The sequence below is a fragment of the Lynx rufus genome, unplaced genomic scaffold (assembly GCF_022079265.1).
Source record: "Lynx rufus isolate CCGP_SWC_20201006 ecotype Redwood Valley unplaced genomic scaffold, mLynRuf1.p SCAF_6, whole genome shotgun sequence".
In the NCBI taxonomy this organism is placed as follows: Eukaryota; Metazoa; Chordata; class Mammalia; order Carnivora; family Felidae; genus Lynx; species Lynx rufus.
Window position 1 is genome coordinate 7,274,852 of NW_025814878.1, and position 18,448 is coordinate 7,293,299.

Here is an 18,448-nt window from a genome sequence, read left to right on the forward strand (position 1 = left end):
GTTACGTCAATTGAAACAACAAGCACAGAAAAATGCTGCAGTAATTATATTAGTTAATCTAATCTTTAAAAACGTAAAATGTAAAATGAGTACCCTCCCTGAAAGATGAGGGTATTCATTCAGGAAGACCACTAGCCAATTCATGATCCCTGTATGGCTCTGGTATACAGAACAATCTTCTGGTTCAGTCCTCTTATGTGTGAGTTGAGAAAACTGAGTTTTTATAAGATGAAGGGGGCTTGCCCCATCACATGTTGGACAGACATAGCATGCCAACTCAAACTTTCACCTGACCCACTGTCCTGGTCTCCTCTGGCATCATCACCCACCAAGTTGCCTTGTCTAGTAGGATAAATATGATTTATGAAAACACTATATGAACCTCTCTGACATGAATGAAAAATTTTAACTTATGGAAAAGCAAATACTATCATATGGTGAGAATCAACATGGACTTAATGATGGCAAGAGTTTAGTTCAAATAATTTGAACTCATATAATGATAACCAAAATTCTCGTCATTGAATTTCTAATTCCCCATGATATTCATTAATCTATTTTGATGTTTATCTTTATACACAGACACACAGATATCCTATGAATACATCTAAACAAGCCTACATAAAGACCTTTGTGCGTTTGAATTGTTAGTATGTAAATGCTAAAATTTAATTCTAAAAGTCACCATTGAGAAGAGTGTCAACCACACTGGAGGAGAAGTAGGACACATAGATAAAGATCAGATTCAGCTGGACTCATTCCTTAGTCACTACTTTTGTAACTATGACTTTGGGCAAGTTAATTCTGTAGACATTGGTTTCCTCAACTGTAGAGATAAGAATCCATACTTCATATGACTAAGTGAGATATACTGGACACAAACTGGTCAGTAAGTGTTATTTCTAATAGCCTTAGAGCCAAATATTTTCTGTGAATAAACATATTTTCAATTAAACAATATTTTCTCCTCCCAGATTATGGCCAAGTTATAGAAGCATATGAAATTCTTCTGCTATTTATTAAAGATAATATTCATTTTAAATCTAAAAAGGGGCGCCTGGGTGGCGCAGTCGGTTAAGCGTCCGACTTCAGCCAGGTCACGATCTCGCGGTCCATGAGTTCGAGCCCCGCGTCAGGCTCTGGGCTGATGGCTCAGAGCCTGGAGCCTGTTTCCGATTCTGTGTCTCCCTCTCTCTCTGCCCCTCCCCCGTTCACGCTCTGTCTCTCTCTGTCCCAAAAAAATAAATAAACGTTGAAAAAAAAATCTAAATAGACTCTAGTACTACACATGCTTAACGAGGCACAACAAGATCATGCACATGAACACACACACACACACACACACACACACACATACACACTTGTAACTGGAACGATTTTCTTCTTAAACCCTAGAATTGAAAGAACAACCATTTTGGTTTAGCAAAATATGCATTAATGAGGTCAAGCTCTGTAATTTTGTGAGCTATTCACATTTGGGGCTTTTGTGATGGAATTGAAATGCTTTTTCTTCTCCAATGATCTTTCCACAGATGTTTTATTAAAAAAATCAAGATCTGGTATTTGACACAGTTGGTTTAAAAAATAGTCTTCTGCTTTTAGTTTACCTGGGGATCATAGAGCTTTGTAGTAAATACAAATGCAAAACATCTCCTAATTTCTTAACTTGCTACTTTGATTAAAACGTTAAGAAAATGCTTAAAAAATGGTAACCAGAGGGCTTAGGGCTCAACTTGTCATATTACTGAGAAGAAGCTGTCGGGAGGTACTGTAATGTTAGCTTTATCACTGTTACATTACTATGTCCTATGAGACTCACTGATAGATACATTAGAAAGTTAAGGATTTGTCCAACTATAGCTACGTTACCTTGCTTTAGCAAGATGCATTTAGTGAAAAAATTCTTACCCATCAGATTGACTGAAATGGTAGCTGGGTTAGACAAAACGGTAACCTTGGTAGTATTTGGATAAAGTTACAGTTTAAATCAGTTTTCAGTTTCATGTTTTATTCTAAAGGCAGATTCTTGGACCCCACCTTGATCTTGAGGCAGTGAACCAGAATTTCTTAGAGAAGTTCCTCAGAACTTATACTCACAGTAAAGTTTGAGAGCCTCTGGGTGAGACCACGTAATATTTGAGTACAATGTGGCGTTGTGTAAGAAAGCAGAGGAAAGCTTTGGATTAATATTAGAGGCCCAGATATTTGTCTGGGTTCTGCTTCTTACTTTTATAATCATTTAGCCTCCCTGAGCATTTATTTTTTTTTATATTTACCCATCAGCGTTGTTATATGAAGCCAATATGATAGTGCACACGAAAGCACTTTTTAATTTGTTTGCTGTGATACAAATGTAAGACAGCATTATTATTATAGTTGTGGTTAATACAAGCTCCTTAAATAACAGTCCAACTTGTCTAATAGAGTTGCTTCTTTTCCTGTATAATGTTAAATAGTAAAGGACGTAGTCTAGGTGTCAAAACAGAAAATGCATTATAGAATGCAGTCGGGGTGGAAACCAAGCAGTGAAGGCAAGCCAGCATCTCAGGTCCAAGGTGACCTGGATTGATCTGAGCAAATGGGGGAAGTGTTCTGAAGCAAGGTGGAGTCCAGTAGCAATGGCAGGGTGGTACATGCACAGAGAAATTAAATTGCACTGAGAGCAGATGGAAAGTGAATGTCTATGCCTGACTCTCCCTAATAAAAATCCAGAAGCTATAAAGACAACGAGCTGAACATAAATCAGGCATGGAATCCTGCAGCTGGAGTGGGAGGCTGAACCCTGGAATGGACAAAAGGAAATGAGACATCTTTTCTTTCCTTATTTATTTATTTTTTTATGCTTCTCCAGGGCCAAGTCCTCTTTAGGGCACGAAATCCTGTTCTTGGCTTCCTCATCAATAGCACTTGTTAGAAATACAATTAGAAGACAAGTACGAGTGTGACGATTTTTTTTTTGAAAAGTAGAACTTTTGGTCAGAGGACTAGAGAGTAGAAAATGAAGAATGCTGCTGTGAATAGCTTCCAGTTACTGAAGGGAGAGCTGGGAATAACGTCAGAGTGTTATATAAGCATTGACATTGTCAATCGGTTGTGTAAGAAAGGGGTCATCCTTACTACCCTCTGTATCTCCTGAAATATCATGAGGCCTCTGATCATCATTCATTCCACAGATATTTTTGGAGTACTTTTTAATGTGTCAGACACTGTTTTAGGTAGATGCTGGAGGAACTAGAAGGAGGAAGGCAGACGTGTTCTGTGCTCTCAGGAAGCTATGCCTACCCAATGCAGCACGTGTCTACGATAGAGATAGTTGGCAAAAAGGGCCACGATGATTTCCCTCCCTATATCCACATCCCTTTGCAATGTAACTTCAGCTCCTACCATCAAGAGGTGAGGTCTGTTTGGCCACCCCTTGAACCTAGAACCCGTTACCACCATGAGAACAGCAAGGAAGATGAGGACCCATGTACAGTCTGCAATTGTTGCAGGGGTCATCCCAGACTAGGTAGCTGACAGCAGTTCTGACACCTGCTGCTGTCCCTAGCGTGAGCCCAGCTGAGACCGGAAGAACTGTCTGGAAGCCCAGCCCAGGTCCAACCGCTGATCTATGGAAGCGCAAACTAAATAAATGGTTGCTTAAGGGTGCTATGTTCTGGAATGATTTGTTATGTAGCAAAAGCTGACTGAGCAGCCCTTCACTATGTAACCATGATTCAAACTTTATTTGGGGCACAGAATTTTCTCAGATGGCTTATCAAATTACCTTGATAATTGGCAACTCTTCGCTTTGCGCTGTATGGACATGGTCTCAGTGTACAGTTGTCAGAATACAGACACCCTGGGAAGGTTTGATATTGGATCTCTGATCTGCAGGATATGAAGTTGACTAATGTGCTTGAAACATGACATAGATAGTATATTTCTTGGAGAAAATACAAATACATCTACAAGTACCAACTCCAGACAAGCAGTTAAAAAAGTTCATGCAAATCCAATTAGCTTTGTTTCCCAACATAGTGGCTCATGGTTTAAGAACAGAAAAAGACAAACAAACAAACAAAACCCCCCAAACCTGTCCTTCAGATTCTGCATTTGTATGACTAATCAACTATGCAGTATAGATATAACCATAAAGTCTCTGGTTTTCCTTCAAATGGTTTTATTATTTTGATATATTATTGAAACTATCACCAAAGGCTTATGTATTGTTCCAGATGTCTGCGTGTAACTGCCTTGATTCTAATGATGACACATCAGTGGAGATTAGTGAAAGAGATCTTTGATTTGTCTTAATTTCCAAATATGTCAGAGTGTCTTTTCCTCTTTTCCTGGCAGCCGCTCTTCTCTGTCCAGCCCTCCCAGCTGGGCATTTTGGGAAAGCAGCCAATTCCAGGGCTAATGTGTTTCTGCTGTTATCTGACACTGATGCTGCTTCATAGAGGCAGCGATGAAGATAAGCCCTAATTGGATGTATTTTTAAAGCAAACCTTTTAGTTACTTAGAACAGAGCTTCCTCAATTAGCTTCCTTTCTCCTCTCTCTGGCTGTGCAGGAACCACACTAATGTGGAAATGCTGGATATGGATGGAAGTCAAGGGCAGGGTCTGGGCAACTAAAGGACAATCATAGTGAACTCAGGAGAAGTGCTTCACCAGACAGGCTAGGAGCTGAGCTGTTTCCAGGACAGCAGGTGAGGGAAGAGCGCTGAGAGGATCAGATGGGACTGGAGGCCTCATCAGTGGCCTGGGTCACACTACCCACAGCCACACCCCAGAGTGCCTGCAAGGGAGAGAAGGTAGGGCAGGCCCTGACTGAGAAAGACTCAGCACTTACAATGGGCTCCATCACTGTGCTCCCTTGGAAGTACTTTGTTCCAATGCAAAATATGTTAACCTGGGTTTAGGACTGAGGGTTTTAAATTGCTTTCCGCAACATATTATCCTCGGGTCAGAGAAAATCTATTTAAATCCCTACCCTTTTTAAAATTACTCACAAGCTTTTGCTAGCTCCTGAGAGGGACCTAGAAGAAGCAGGTGTAGAGGTCTTGATGTGGAAAAAATATAGAGAAAGGAAGCAGAATAGAAACACATTTCTCTCTGGCTTTTATTTCTGAAATGAAATTGGAGGTGACACTTAGTAAGTTAGTAATTTCCCGTTGGCTGGAAGTGGAGCTGCCATCATACCCTCTAGGGGGCCCAATGGCCCCTGCTCCTTTTGGCGTTATTCAGTATCAGCGATGTGAGGATCAGCGCCCCCTAACGCAGACCCTCTGCACCACGTTACCTTGGGTCTGTGGTCAACTGGAAAGGCTGAGCCTGGGCGGGGCGGGGTTGCGGGCGGAGCGGGGGTAAGAGGAGACAGAGTGGGGCTCGGGAAGAGAAAACGGAGAGGAAGCCGCTGCTCTGTGCTGCACGGCTCTCTCCTCTCCCTCGCCAGTTCGACTTCCTTGTCATTTTTATGGAGTCATCTGTTCAGACAGTCCTGCCCCCAGACCTTAAGAAGTTTTAAGGTTCTGACTCAAGTATTTACTTCACAAAATGTTAGAATTTGAGTTCTGTGTTATAAAATTACAGAGGCTGCGATTTTTGGATGCTGGCACTATCATTTGAAAATTTACTTATTTCAATTAATGTTAATAGTTAGGTGGTATGTTTGAATTACCTTATAGGTCAGATTCCAAATTTTGCACATCAGTGGCTTATCAAGGTCATAGTAAGTTAGAGACAAATTTTTCTCTTTTCTTTTTTTTTTTTTTTTGGTTCTCATGTGATTATAATATTGTGTGTAAATCTTGACTCTTCTGTGCAGCCCTGCATCTGTACTCTGTGCCTAGGAATACATCTTCCAAAAAATAGTGACTCCTCACTATATTAACCCTGACTGGTACAAGGGCAGTTATAAAACTAAGTTAGTTCTAGTAATTAAGTAGTATGATTGCTGTGTCCTCTAGAGTTAAGGTGTAAAAATGGACAAACTAATGGCTGAACAGGTTAGGGCTGGCCTTTTTTTTTTTCCTTCTCTTTTCTCCTTTGCTGTGACCCTGATTTGCTGGGAACATCTGACACTCATCACCACTGCCAGCAAGTGATAACCCTTCCCATTTAACCACAGAGCCAGAGCAGGACTGGCTTTTGAGAAGTGACAGAGATATTGGAGTGATGTGCATGAAACATAGAACACTGGGGGAAATGAGAAGAGTTTCAGAACAGGATCACTTCCACCATGTGTTAACGTCATAAATTTTGCATAGAAATAACAGCTGTGAAGATAGTGATTTTTAGTGGCTTTATGGATTTCTGGTAGGCATCTCTCTGTATCTAAATAAATACATACCAGCACCTAGAGTTGTTTATATAATGAAGTACCCCTCTGTCTCAATGACCATAATTTACTCCTCTCCTCCCTCAGTCCTCACGGGAGGAACCTCTATGCCTTAGTTACCAATCCACTTCTAATGGATTAAAACTGGATTGGTACAAACTCTATAATTTTTATGTCATCTCCAGTAGGTATACCCAATTCCAGAAGCCGCATACCTGATGGTTAGTCCTATCCACTGTATTGGCCGTGGAGGGGTGGTCTCTAGTGTTCTGACGAATTCGAGTGGAGTTTTGTTGCTCAATGGTGGAGGAAGTTGGGATACAGAACTCTCTGAAGCATCGTTTGAAGTTTTCATCCAGAAATGCGTACAGGACTGGGTTCAGGCAGCTGTTTGTGTAACCTAGAGCAATGCAGAAGTGCCAGGAAACGGTCTGGAATGTAGTTTCTGGGATTGTAATCAAGGCTTTAATGATGACGTAAATGTGAATGGGAGTCCAGCAGACAATGAACACAGCCACAACCACCAGCACCATCCTGGTGATTCTTCGCAGGTTCCTGTCCTTTTCTTTGGAGCCAGAGAGCATACGGACACTCTTGAGGCGTAAGATCATCAGTCCATAACATACTGTAATGATGAGGACTGGCATGATGAAGGCAAAGATGAAAACACAGATTTTCAGCAGGTTTTCCCAGTACCAGGTTGGGTGAGAGAAGGTGAGTGTACAGTCTATGGAACCTAGGAAACAATGGTTATAAGGAAGAATTAGCAGCAATATCTAATTGCAGCCTTGACCAGAGCTAACTTAAAGCCATGAAGAGAAGCCAATAAGGGAAGATTTAAAGCAGTTGAGGGAGAAACTCAGCTCTCTGTTGATTTTCAGGGAGAGTTTATTTTTAGTTTTTTTTTCCCACTACATATCTCATTTTTTGCCCTTTTTGATTGCTTTAATTCAGTCAACAGTTGCAGACCTTTCACTGTGAGCTAGATCCTCTATGGGTCTACGTTGCCATAAAAATATAATCACTGTCCAAAGTCTATAGGAGTTTCCAGCTAATGGATATTTTCATTCCACCTTTTGATGGGTGGTTGATTCATCGTTTTAGAAAGATAAATTTGTCGTGGAGACAGCCACTCAAAGTTTTAAAACAAGTTTCCACTTAGTGTTTTTTTTTGGGGGGGGTGTTTAAGTTCTAATTACTCTTGGTAGAGCTATCTTCTTGCTTTCCCATCATTTTGATGAAGTAAATGTAGAGAAATCAGGAAGCAATAGGTTATATTCTCTTTAAAATGCTTAGTGGGCTTACAATTTAGGGAAAACTTCCTTTTACAAAAACTTTAAAGGCATTTTGCTAGAAAAAAATCATTAAAATTACAATTTGACTAAGATGTTAGACCACTCCCTACTGGACGCATGACTTCACCAGCATATTGGTCTATAAACCTTTCATCCCTCAGACTTGCAACTTACCATGCCTGTACTTCGTTGTTGCCATGAACATCACAGGCAAACCAATGGCTGAAGAGAGGATCCAGTTGCACACATTGACAATTTTGGCATTGCGGGGTGTACGGAAGTCCAGGGCCTTGACGGGATGGCAGACTGCGATGTAGCGATCGACGCTCATGGTGCAGAGGGTAAAGATGCTTGTGAACATATTATAGTAATCGATGGAGATCACAATCTTGCAGAGGATGGTTCCAAACGGCCATGTTCCCATTAGGTAATTGACACTCTGGAAGGGCAGGGTGCTGGTTGCTAAGGCATCTGCTAGAGCAAGGTTGAAAATATAGATGTTGGTGGCAGTCTTCATTTTGGTGTATCTAGGAGATGAAGGAGGAACAGTGGCAGAGTCAGAAAAAGACCAACATGAAATACAGATGAGCTTCCAGTAATAAAATACATCACAAGGATTAGTGGAAAGCATTTGAGATGAGATATGCGAGCTCTCTTTCTAATACTAATACTATTTATAACCATGTGCCTATGAGCTAAATACATAGTTTCTTTGCCTATCAGTTTTTTAATCTGTGAAATGGTTATAATAGCTGCATGCTGATTTATTAGCTTTTTTTTTTTTAACGTGTGCCAGGCACTGTGATAGATGTGATAGACACAGGGAGGTCTCAGTCACATATCCAAGTATATTGATACTCATGAAATGGATATAAAATGAATAATTCATTTTAACTCTATGAGAAAAATTTCAGTATATATAGTTAAAATTATGGAAAAATGTAATCATGCAGGAATGTGTATGTATATATGTCAGTGTATTAGTGCAAGTGTGTTTATACGTATGTATGTCCATATGTCCATACACACACACACACACACAAGACTATTATGGTGGCACAAAAAAGAAACAAAGGGAATAGAAGGGTTAAGGTAAGGGAGGAAGGAAGGCATCCTGGAATTGTAAATGTGCAAGTATAATCTTACAGTTGGTAAGAGTAGGTCATTCTAGATAGGTAGAACACCTAAACAAAGGCATGGCATGTGAGTTTTAGCACTGCCAAAGGATAAAATCCTACCAGAGAATGAATGGCAATAAATCTGATAGGTTGGGCATATAGAGGCCAGTTCATGGAGGGATTTTTGTGCCATGGTGGGGAGGTAGGATTTTATCCAATCCAAGATGAGGAAGGTAAAGCTGTTTTTTTTTTTATTTTTTAATAGCTTTATTGAGGCATCATTGACATACAATAAATGGCATATAATTAAAGTGTACAATTTGATAACTTTTGACATATGTACACACTTGTGAAACAGTCATCTCAATCAAGATCAGGAATTGGTGAACTATAGCCTACAGACTGGGTCTGGCTGCTGCCTGTTTTGCTGGAACACACTCCCATTCATTTAATTACTTCTTATCTATAGCTGTTTTGATAATGCAATGGCAGAGTTGAGTAGTTGTGACAGAGACCATATGGCCTGCAAAGTCTAAAATATTTACTTTCTTGCCTTTTACAGCAAAAAATGCCAACTCTTGATCAAGATAATAAACCTATCAATCACCCTCAGAAGTTTCCTTGTGCAGCTCTTAATCTTTCCATCTTAGTTTCTTACCTTGAACCCCAGCCCTAGGCAATCATTGATCTTGATCTGCTTTCCGTTATTCTAGATTAGTTTTCATTTTCTAGAATTTTATGTAAATAGAATCATTCAGTAGGTACCCTTTTTTTGTTTAGCTTCTTCTGCTCTGCACAATTATTTTGAGATGCATCCACATTTTGTTGCATGGATCAATAATGCATTCTTTTTTTATTACCGAGTATGGTTATTATTATTAGTATTGAGTATGGACGTGGATATTATAGTATGGCTATGCCAAACTTGTTTATCATTCATCTATTAGTGGGAATTGAGTTGCATCTCATTTTTGGATACTGAGAATTAGCTGTTATGAACATTAGGACTTTGCATGGACATAGGTTTTTCTTTCCCTTTGTAAGTACTCTAGGAGTTTTATATGTCTTCAAGGTCACAGAAATTAGAAGAGATAAGTAGGTATATTGACAGCACTAATAAATTATATCTGATGGTAGAAGGATATCCTGCAAATGTATTGTCAAATTGCCAGATGTATTTGACATTCCACATCTATTTACCTTAACCTTAGGAACAGTACCTCAGTTTCACTCGGGGAAACCACTCCTTTTCCACTCTTAGTCTGTGTGCTTTGCAATTTGCTCTATTACTAGTTCAGGGCACCACGATGTAAAGTGATCGGGGCCATGGTGAATGTTCAGATATAGTCTCATGTTTCAGACAGAGCCAATAAGATTTTGGGGAGACTTCTGGAGAAATAATATAATATTTTAAAATAATTAAACCTGAGAGAATGTAGGGTGTGTAGTTGTTGGAAGAACCTACTTGAAAGTGGATCCAACACAGAGGATGTGAATTTGGGAGAGTAAGACAGGAACCTATACCTGAAGCCTTGTACTTTTTGTTTACTTGGTGCAATACATTCTCTTTAAACTTCAGCCTGTGTACATTTTTCAGTCACATGATTAAGAAGCTAACTCAGACCAAGATAATTGTTGGTTGGAGGCTAGAGTATTATGGACCCATTTCTTAGGGCCTTAATTCAGTGTTCAGGAAAGGGTTTTTTTGGTTTTCAAGAAGCACCAGGAAGCTGTAGTTATAATGGAGGATTTCATGAAACTCTTATGGTCAACAGGACTGAATTGTTTCTTTGAGCTCTAAAATTCTGATACTCGATCTTGTCTGTTATAATCGCAGACGTTGCATTAATGCAGGAGAGTCAGACTTGGGGCCTTTTGAGTTGCTTTAGAAGTTTTATTCCTTTAAAAGATTTCAAAAGGAAAAGGTAGAGAAAGCCATTTAACTTGAAGAAGTAAACCAATTTGATTTTAGTGAGGACTCTAAATGTGGCAAACATAAAAAAGGTAATTTAGACAAGATCCTCCAAACTCCAACAGCAAACAAATAAAATCAAAACTACAACTTAGGATTTCAGAATAAGTGACTTAGATGCTCAAGAGGTTTAAAGATTTTTGATACTTATATGGGGCACCTGAGTGACACAGTTGGTTAAGCGTCCAACTCTTGGTTTCAGCTCAGGTCATGATCTCATGGTCACATGGGTTCAAGCCCCGTGTTGGGGTCTGAGCTGAGGGTGTGGACCCTGCTGGGGATTCTCACTCTCCCTCCCTCCCCCTCATGCTGTCTCTGTCCTTCTCAAATAAAAAATTTTAAAAAATTAAAAAAATTTTTTTGACGTTTATAAAAAGAAATTTCTCCCACAAAGCAGACAAAACCCTTGCTAGCTCCATCACTGATTCCAGACGTGCACAATACAAAGGCACACGCTGCTGCATTAGTCACTTCCCACCCAGCCGACCTTCCATTTCACATCTTATCTTTAAGAGTGTATCATGTTGAATATTCAGGTTCTTTACTGTCAGTTTTATGACTCAACATACCTCTAACCTTTCCTTCAGGCTCATTATAGCACTAGGTACTTATTAATGTGTGTTTATTTCAGTTAAAAAGATGTTCCTCCCCCAGAAAGAGATGTTCGTGTAACAAAATTAGGTTAGGGTCCTACATCACAAAAGAAAAAGTGGATGTCTACAAAAGCTGTTTCAAATGGCATTTTACAGGAACAATGCTGTTTGAATTTTCTCAATTTATCCAAAGAGTCTTCCTCTAAAGATAGCCAGTGTTCTTACCCCAGTTACTCACACTTTGAGTCACAGCAAATATAAATGAGGGTTTTGCAATTTCCTAAATATATGTAAGAGAATTATACAAGACCAAAGGTTTCAGAATTCCAGTTTGCCTCCAATGTATCTCTAAAGGCTTTACTCTAAAGGGACAGTCTGATCAGAAAAGGGGTCCTTCAGTCCAGCAAACACGAGCTGATCATTCTGTTCTGCTCTGATGCAGTGGTATGAATGTTGCCCCAGAAAAGTTACATGGACAATCAGAGTCACCCCACGAATTATAGGAGTATACAAACCAGAGTTTGCAAACCTACCAAAGAGGTGAGCTAAAGGAAGGACCATCTCTGCTGCTTGGTTCACCTGAGTGGATCTGAGTAGAGCTCCTGGATATTAACACGCAAGCCTCTTTCCATCCTTTGTACCTATTCCTTCTTACTGCGCCATGAACGAGTTTGGTGACAAAATGGGCAACGACTGGAGGGATACATGGCATGTCCTTGGAGTGTCTCACCTGGATTATAGGGCCTTCGTGACCTTGACCAGCCTTACTCTGCCCACTGAACTGGGGCTTTTTCTCTAGGCAGAGGCTCAAGCTTTTTTTATTTATTTTATAATTATCCCACTAAATCTTTCCTGGTATGTATTTCTTTAAAACTGTTCTAGGTGATTGAGTAGCTTATTAAAACCCAAATGTATTCCCATGCAATTATTATTTTTTTAAGGACCTTCAATGTTTGACCCATATTTAGATGCTGTGTTGGGGAAGAGGCATTATGAAGCCCATTTCATTGGCAGCTCAAATATTCTCCCATATTTCGTACACACTTTTTGTTTGTCAATGCCCTTCCTTTCTTTGTGGTCATAAAAGAATACTTATTCATCTTCAGACCCATTCTTGATGTCATTTTTGCAACTATTACTACTTGCCAAAACACCATTGATTGTGACCAACAGGTGTTAAATGAAGCCACGCTGAATAAATTGCTTGTATAAATGGGCTTTGCAAACCTTTTGTTATTCTTTTATTTAGAGTTAATTATTGAATCATGATGGCCTTGTCTCTAGCCAGAAAAAGAATGGCCAAGGAAGCTTGAAAAGAGGAAGAGCATATTTTAGAATCCAGTTTGTCAGCGGTCTAACATGTCACCCTTCATATCGCTCTACTACCTTTTCTGGGGGTTCACAACAGAGCCTTCACCTCTTTTTGGGCTAATTTGCTGCTCTTTCGTGTTTTTACCAAATGGAGTTTTTCTTGCTCTTTTTCCCGTTTGCTAATACCAGCGAAGTAGAAAGATCTCTAACCCAGTAAAGACTCAATGAGCCCTTTCTAGCACTGTGCTTGGAAAGATACTTCTCTAGCATCTGCCATGACTTTTCTGTCTACCTCACGTAAAGAAACTCATGCTTTTGGAGCACCTGGGTGGCTTAGTCGGTTAAGCCTCTGCCTCTTGGTTTTGGCTCAGGTCATGATCTCACTGCTTTGTGGGTTTGAGCCATGCTGGTAGCATGGAGCCTGCTGGAATTCTCTCTCTCTCTCTCTCTCTCTCTCTCTCTCTCCCTCCCTCCCTCCCTCCCTCCCTCCCTCCCTCCCTATCTCTCTGCCCCTCCCCTACTCATGCTGTGTCTGTGTCTCTCAAAATGAATAAATAATAATTAAAAAAAGAAATTAACACTTTTAGGGGCACCTGGGTGGCTCCGTCGGTTAAGCCTCCGACTTCGGCTCAGGTCATGTTCTCCATCTTGTGAATTTGAGCCCTGCATAGGGCTCTGTCCTGACAGCTCAAAGCCTGGAGCCTACTTTGGATTCTGTGTCTCTCTCTCTCTGCCACTCCCCTGCTCACACTCTGTGTCTCTCTCAAAAATAAACATTAAAAAATTAAAAAAAAAAAGAAATTCACACTTTTAATAGAGAAAATGAATTATTACGTACATGAACAAAAATGGTCATATGACTACCTACTTAAAATTCTCATTTATTGTCCATTTCAGTCTTGTATTTCCGGCAAGCATGTGTGTGTGTATGTGTGTGTGAGAGAGACAGAGAGGCAGGAAGGGGGAGAGAGAGAGAGAGAGAGAGAGAGAGAGAGAGAGAGATGTAAAACAAGAACCAAAACCAAAGCCAGTGATAATACTCTCATTAGGTATTAACATAGAAAGAAACCGTATACTCATTTGTTATTTTCTGTTATATTCTCCACTAGGTTAGGGAAAGAGGGAACAGGGGGTTTCCTCACTTTGTTATAGAATGTTTTAAAATATTTCACTTATATTTATTTCAAAGTGGTTTTGTGTGGTCAACGACCAAATTTCCAATAAGCTTATACTAGAAAAAGGAGAGAGTAGTAACCTCAGACCTCTGAGTCCTGTGGACAAGAACGTGAGTATTGCCTGCCAGTCTGACTCACAAGACAAGACAGAGAGAGGCTTACAGGAAATAAACACAGAGGCACCTCCTTCCAGAGGTTAATTGGCTCTTTCCGTCTCCTTGTCACCAGAATGTGAGGACAATCAGAATCTTTTTGGCTGAGTGTTGCTCTCTCTTTATCCACACCCCACTTCGTTTTTTGTTCTCCTTTTTATTCTTACTTTATTCCTCCTCCATCTCCCATTAATGACAATTCATGAGAAAAATATCTTTCACACACAGCGAGGGAAAAATCTGCTCTCTTGAAGTAGATTGAGTTGATGAATCTTTTGAATAGAAAATGTGAAATGGGGCGCCTGGGTGGCACAGTCGGTTAAGCGTCCGACTTCGGCTCGGGTCACGATCTCGCGGTCTGTGAGTTCGAGCCCCGCGTCGGGCTCTGTGCTGCCTGCTCAGAGCCTGGAGCCTGTTTCTGATTCTGTGTCTCCCTCTCTCTCTGACCCTCCCCCATTCATGCTCTGTCTCTGTCTCAAAAATAAATAAACATTAAAAAAAAAAAAGAAAATGTGAAATGAATAAGTGATTATATATATATTTTTTTTGCATTTGTGGCTTGGAAAAATCAAAGTAAAATCTGCATTTCCTATTAATAATTGCGTAGAATCCTAATGACATTAAAATCGCATACCTTTCTATCTTATCAACTTTACTGATGGTCTCATCACTTCATTCTCTTTCGGTTTCCTCTTTGCCTATTTTCATCTTTATTTCTCTTATTTTATTGTATGCATTTTGTAAGGCTTTTCAAATTCTCTTTTCGGAAATGGAACTGAGGTGGACGATGGAGTGAGAACATGGCCTCTGGTTAGAGGAAAAAAAATGAGAGGCTTCCATTCTGGCTAAGAGACTTTGGTTAATCATTTTTTTGGATTATGCCTTTTGGAAGGGCTTACTTACTGCTTTATTTCATTCCTGAAAATTTTACTTCAGGACATGGATAGCATTTATTTCATCCAAAGCTTATATGAAAAAAATATATTTTGCCTACTTAATACCTATATTCTGTGATAAATAATATTTATGTATCATAGAAAAATATTACTATGCTAAATCTTCTGATGTGTTTAACCACCATTGCTGGTTGAAATATTCTTGTCTATAACTTTATATTTTTGTTTATAAGAAAATCTCATCTCTAGGGGCGCCTGGGTGGCACAGTCGGTTAAGCGTCCGACTTCAGTCAGGTCACGATCTCACGGTCCGTGAGTTCGAGCCCCGCGTCGGGCTCTGGGCTGATGGCTCAGAGCCTGGAGCCTGTTTCCGATTCTGTGTCTCCCTCTCTCTCTGCCCCTCCCCTGTTCATGCTCTGTCTCTCTCTGTCCCAAAAATAAATAAACGTTAAAAAAAAATTTTTTTTAAAAAAAAGAAAATCTCATCTCTATAGACTAACGGACTTCAAATATACCACGAGAATATCTACCTCAGAGTAAAGCCTTTTGGTTCATAGAAACAATGTTTCACTTTTATTTTAGAGACCTGGTTTTGAGAACTTAGAAATATCTTAGATTTCAAATTTGGAAGTTCTAAGAGAAAAAGAAATTTCTTCTATTTTAGAATCTGACAGTTTTGTATACAAAAAATAATCGAGTTGTACATTATCACTAACTTCAGATGATAATATATCCCTAGGCATTTATTTAATAATGAAGGAACAAAAAAGGATACAACTTCAAAATATGATAAAACAATTCTACCACCATCAATATTAGAAAATTGCTTTCTGAAGAAGCTCAACCATATGCTAAAGATTATAAATTTTTAGGAGGCATAGTCTGCCTATGAAATTATTACCTATTGTACTTAATGAAAGAATGAATATAAGGCTTCCTTTACACTTTTGGTGTTGATGCGCATACAATCACTCAATATAAGTAAAATATGAAAGATAACACAAATGGAAAAGATAAAAGAAATAAAAATAGAGAAAATTGTCCATTTAGCACAGAACTCAGCACAAAATGGGGACCAGTAAATGCTTGTTGAATGGAATTAAATATGGAAAGAAGGGCTTGGGTTATTTTATTTATTGTAGTAAGATAAGCCAAACGTTTTTTGGGAACCAGAAGTTTTTAAAGTAAAAATGAAGAGGGAATATTCTTTTTTCCTTGTCAAATCACTGTCATATTAAAGAGAACTTTGGTCAAAAAGGTCATGTAATGATAAGTAGGAACTGAGAGGGGCTTTCAAAACCACGCTGTCTGATCACCTTGTTTTATGATAAGAGACCCTGAAACAGAGAAATGTACAAATTTTGAGATTTTTTTCCCCTCCATTTCTTTAGGCTCCACCTAAAATTATAATGTGCTTTCTGTACTGTGATGTGGGTCATGTACGTTTCTGGGAGTGCATTGCTGATAACATTGCAAAGTAGTTTGCCCCAGCAATATTTGACTCACTATCTAGCTAAAATATGGTAGGTATGCAAAGCTTCTTAATCTTCCTCTCAAAAATGGCCATGCTGGGAACATCTTGGAAATCTCGAGACATTTTCTCATTATATTGAATGTTGTAGCAGAATCATATTTTTAAAAGAAGAGCTGAGTTCATGTCTTTTGCTTTACTTTCTCATAATCCTAGCTGATCCACAACCTCTCTCTCAAGTTCTATGACTGCCTTTGCAGCTCTCTTTCGGACATCTCCACCTGCTATTGGCTTCTCAAATGCAATATATCCCCCAAAGTATTTATTCTTTCTTACCCCCTAACCACCACTACCACCACCATCACCACAATCAACAACAGCAAAATAATTAGTAACATCATTTTAAAAGATGTAACAAATGGTGAATTGAGATAATTGGGAAGAAGGATCAATAAGACTTAATTACTAAGGTATATAATATATAATATATAAAGCTTAAGAAGAAAGTCCGTATAGGGAAGAAAAAAGGGCCCAGGTTAAAGTCCTAATAAAGATGGCAGGTAATGAATAGCCACAGTTAAAATTTTTTTTTTTAATGTTTTCATTTATTTTTGAGACAGAGACAAAGCATGAGCAGAGGAGGGGCAGAGAGAGAGGGAGACATAGAATCTGAAGCAGGCTCCAGGCTCTGAGCTGTCAGCACAGAGCCCGACACGGGGCTCGAACTCATGGACTGTGAGATCATGACCTGAGCTGAAGTTGGACACTTAACCAACTGAGCCACCCAGGTGCCCTTGAATAGCCCCAGTTTAGAGAAGAAACCCAGAGCTGGGGTTAAGGAAACCAAGAAAATAAAGAGTGTCATGAAGTCTGTAGTGGTCAAAGTCATGGAATGCTGCAGAGATTAAGTAAAATGAGGACAGGGATATGTTTATGGGCTTTATCAAAATACACATTATTAACAGTCTTGACCAGTGCCATGGAGTGGTGGGGTTGGGAGATATTTAGTTAAGAGTTAAAAAGCAAAGGGGAGCAAGGGGGAAGGAGCGTATAGAATGCTTTGAGATGTTGTGCTATGCAGAACAGAGGGAATGTGAGTCAAGAAAGGGTTTTTTAATTTTTACTTAAAAAATTTGTTTTAAACATTTATTTATTGTTGAGAGAGTGTGAGCAGGGAAGGGGCAGAAAGAGAGGGAGACACAGAATCTGAAGCAAGTTCCAGGCTCTGGACTTTCAACACAGAGCCTGATGTGGGGCTCGAACTCATGAACTGTGAGATCATGACCTGAGCTGAAGTCAGACGCTTAACCGACTGAGCCACCCAGGTGCCCCAAGAAAGGTTTTTTTAAAACCTTGATCTGGTATATATCATATATCTGGTATATATCAGTGAGCGTGTGTGTGCTGATAGAAACACTAGAATTGGGAATCTGATGAATCAGAGGAAATAGAGGGCACTGGTGGCAGCAATGTCCTTGAGAAACTGAAAGGAGATGGGACTCATAGCACACATGGTCTCTTCTTGATTATTACTAGCAGCAAGACTAAAAGTAGGGGGACAGATACAGAAAAGGTCTGCAGACTCATTGAAGACCTTTTTTGCTTGCTTATATTTTTTCCAGTGAAATCCTTCTCTTGACCTCATTTTTCATTTCCTGGTGTCCATTTCTGTTTTTTGTTTCAGCAAAGCTGCTGGAAAAAAAACAATCCATGTTCACCGCCTTCAATTCTACCGTGTAGGCACACAATAAATATTTGTTAAATGAGTGAACGAAGTAAAAGTCTGGGCATCAATGAATGAAGGTGATGGAGCAAGGAAGGTGGGGGATCTGCCAGGGAGGAGAGCAGGAGAGCAAATTCAGCAAAGAAACATTTGGTTGGCGGAGTTGGGTGCTCACTTGAGATTTGTAGTTTGCAAAACAAGTGGTTAGAATGATGGATGGGGATGGTCAGTTCTGAGGGAGCACCAGATTCAGGGTCTAGAGAATGAGGAGGTATTATTAGTCTGAAAGGAGTAGGGGGTCCTTAAAGGGGAAATTTCAGAGTTCTTGATGGAGAATAGCTCTAGGGTGTGACTAGGGAAACTGAGGCTAAAATCGAGCTGCAGTGAATTATCACCAGTGAGTCCAATTCAAATGCTGT

At 39.6% G+C, this 18,448-nt stretch overlaps 1 protein-coding gene across 2 annotated transcripts in view; it reads right to left on the reverse strand.

The window, feature by feature from the left end:
• The window catches only part of OPRM1 (opioid receptor mu 1), a 169,873-nt gene that overhangs the window by 122,001 nt on the left and 29,424 nt on the right, over positions 1–18,448 (reverse strand). The window contains exons 2-4 of one of the 2 annotated variants that reach the window (XM_047101516.1): positions 7,793–8,145; positions 6,539–7,059; positions 3,826–3,870 (exon numbers count right to left, since the gene is read on the reverse strand). In XM_047101516.1, the coding sequence (XP_046957472.1) occupies positions 3,826–3,870; positions 6,539–7,059; positions 7,793–8,145 (919 nt within the window). Of the gene's footprint in view, positions 1–3,825; positions 3,871–6,538; positions 7,060–7,792; positions 8,146–18,448 lie in introns of those variants that run through there. The other variant, XM_047101517.1, reaches the window with a different exon arrangement.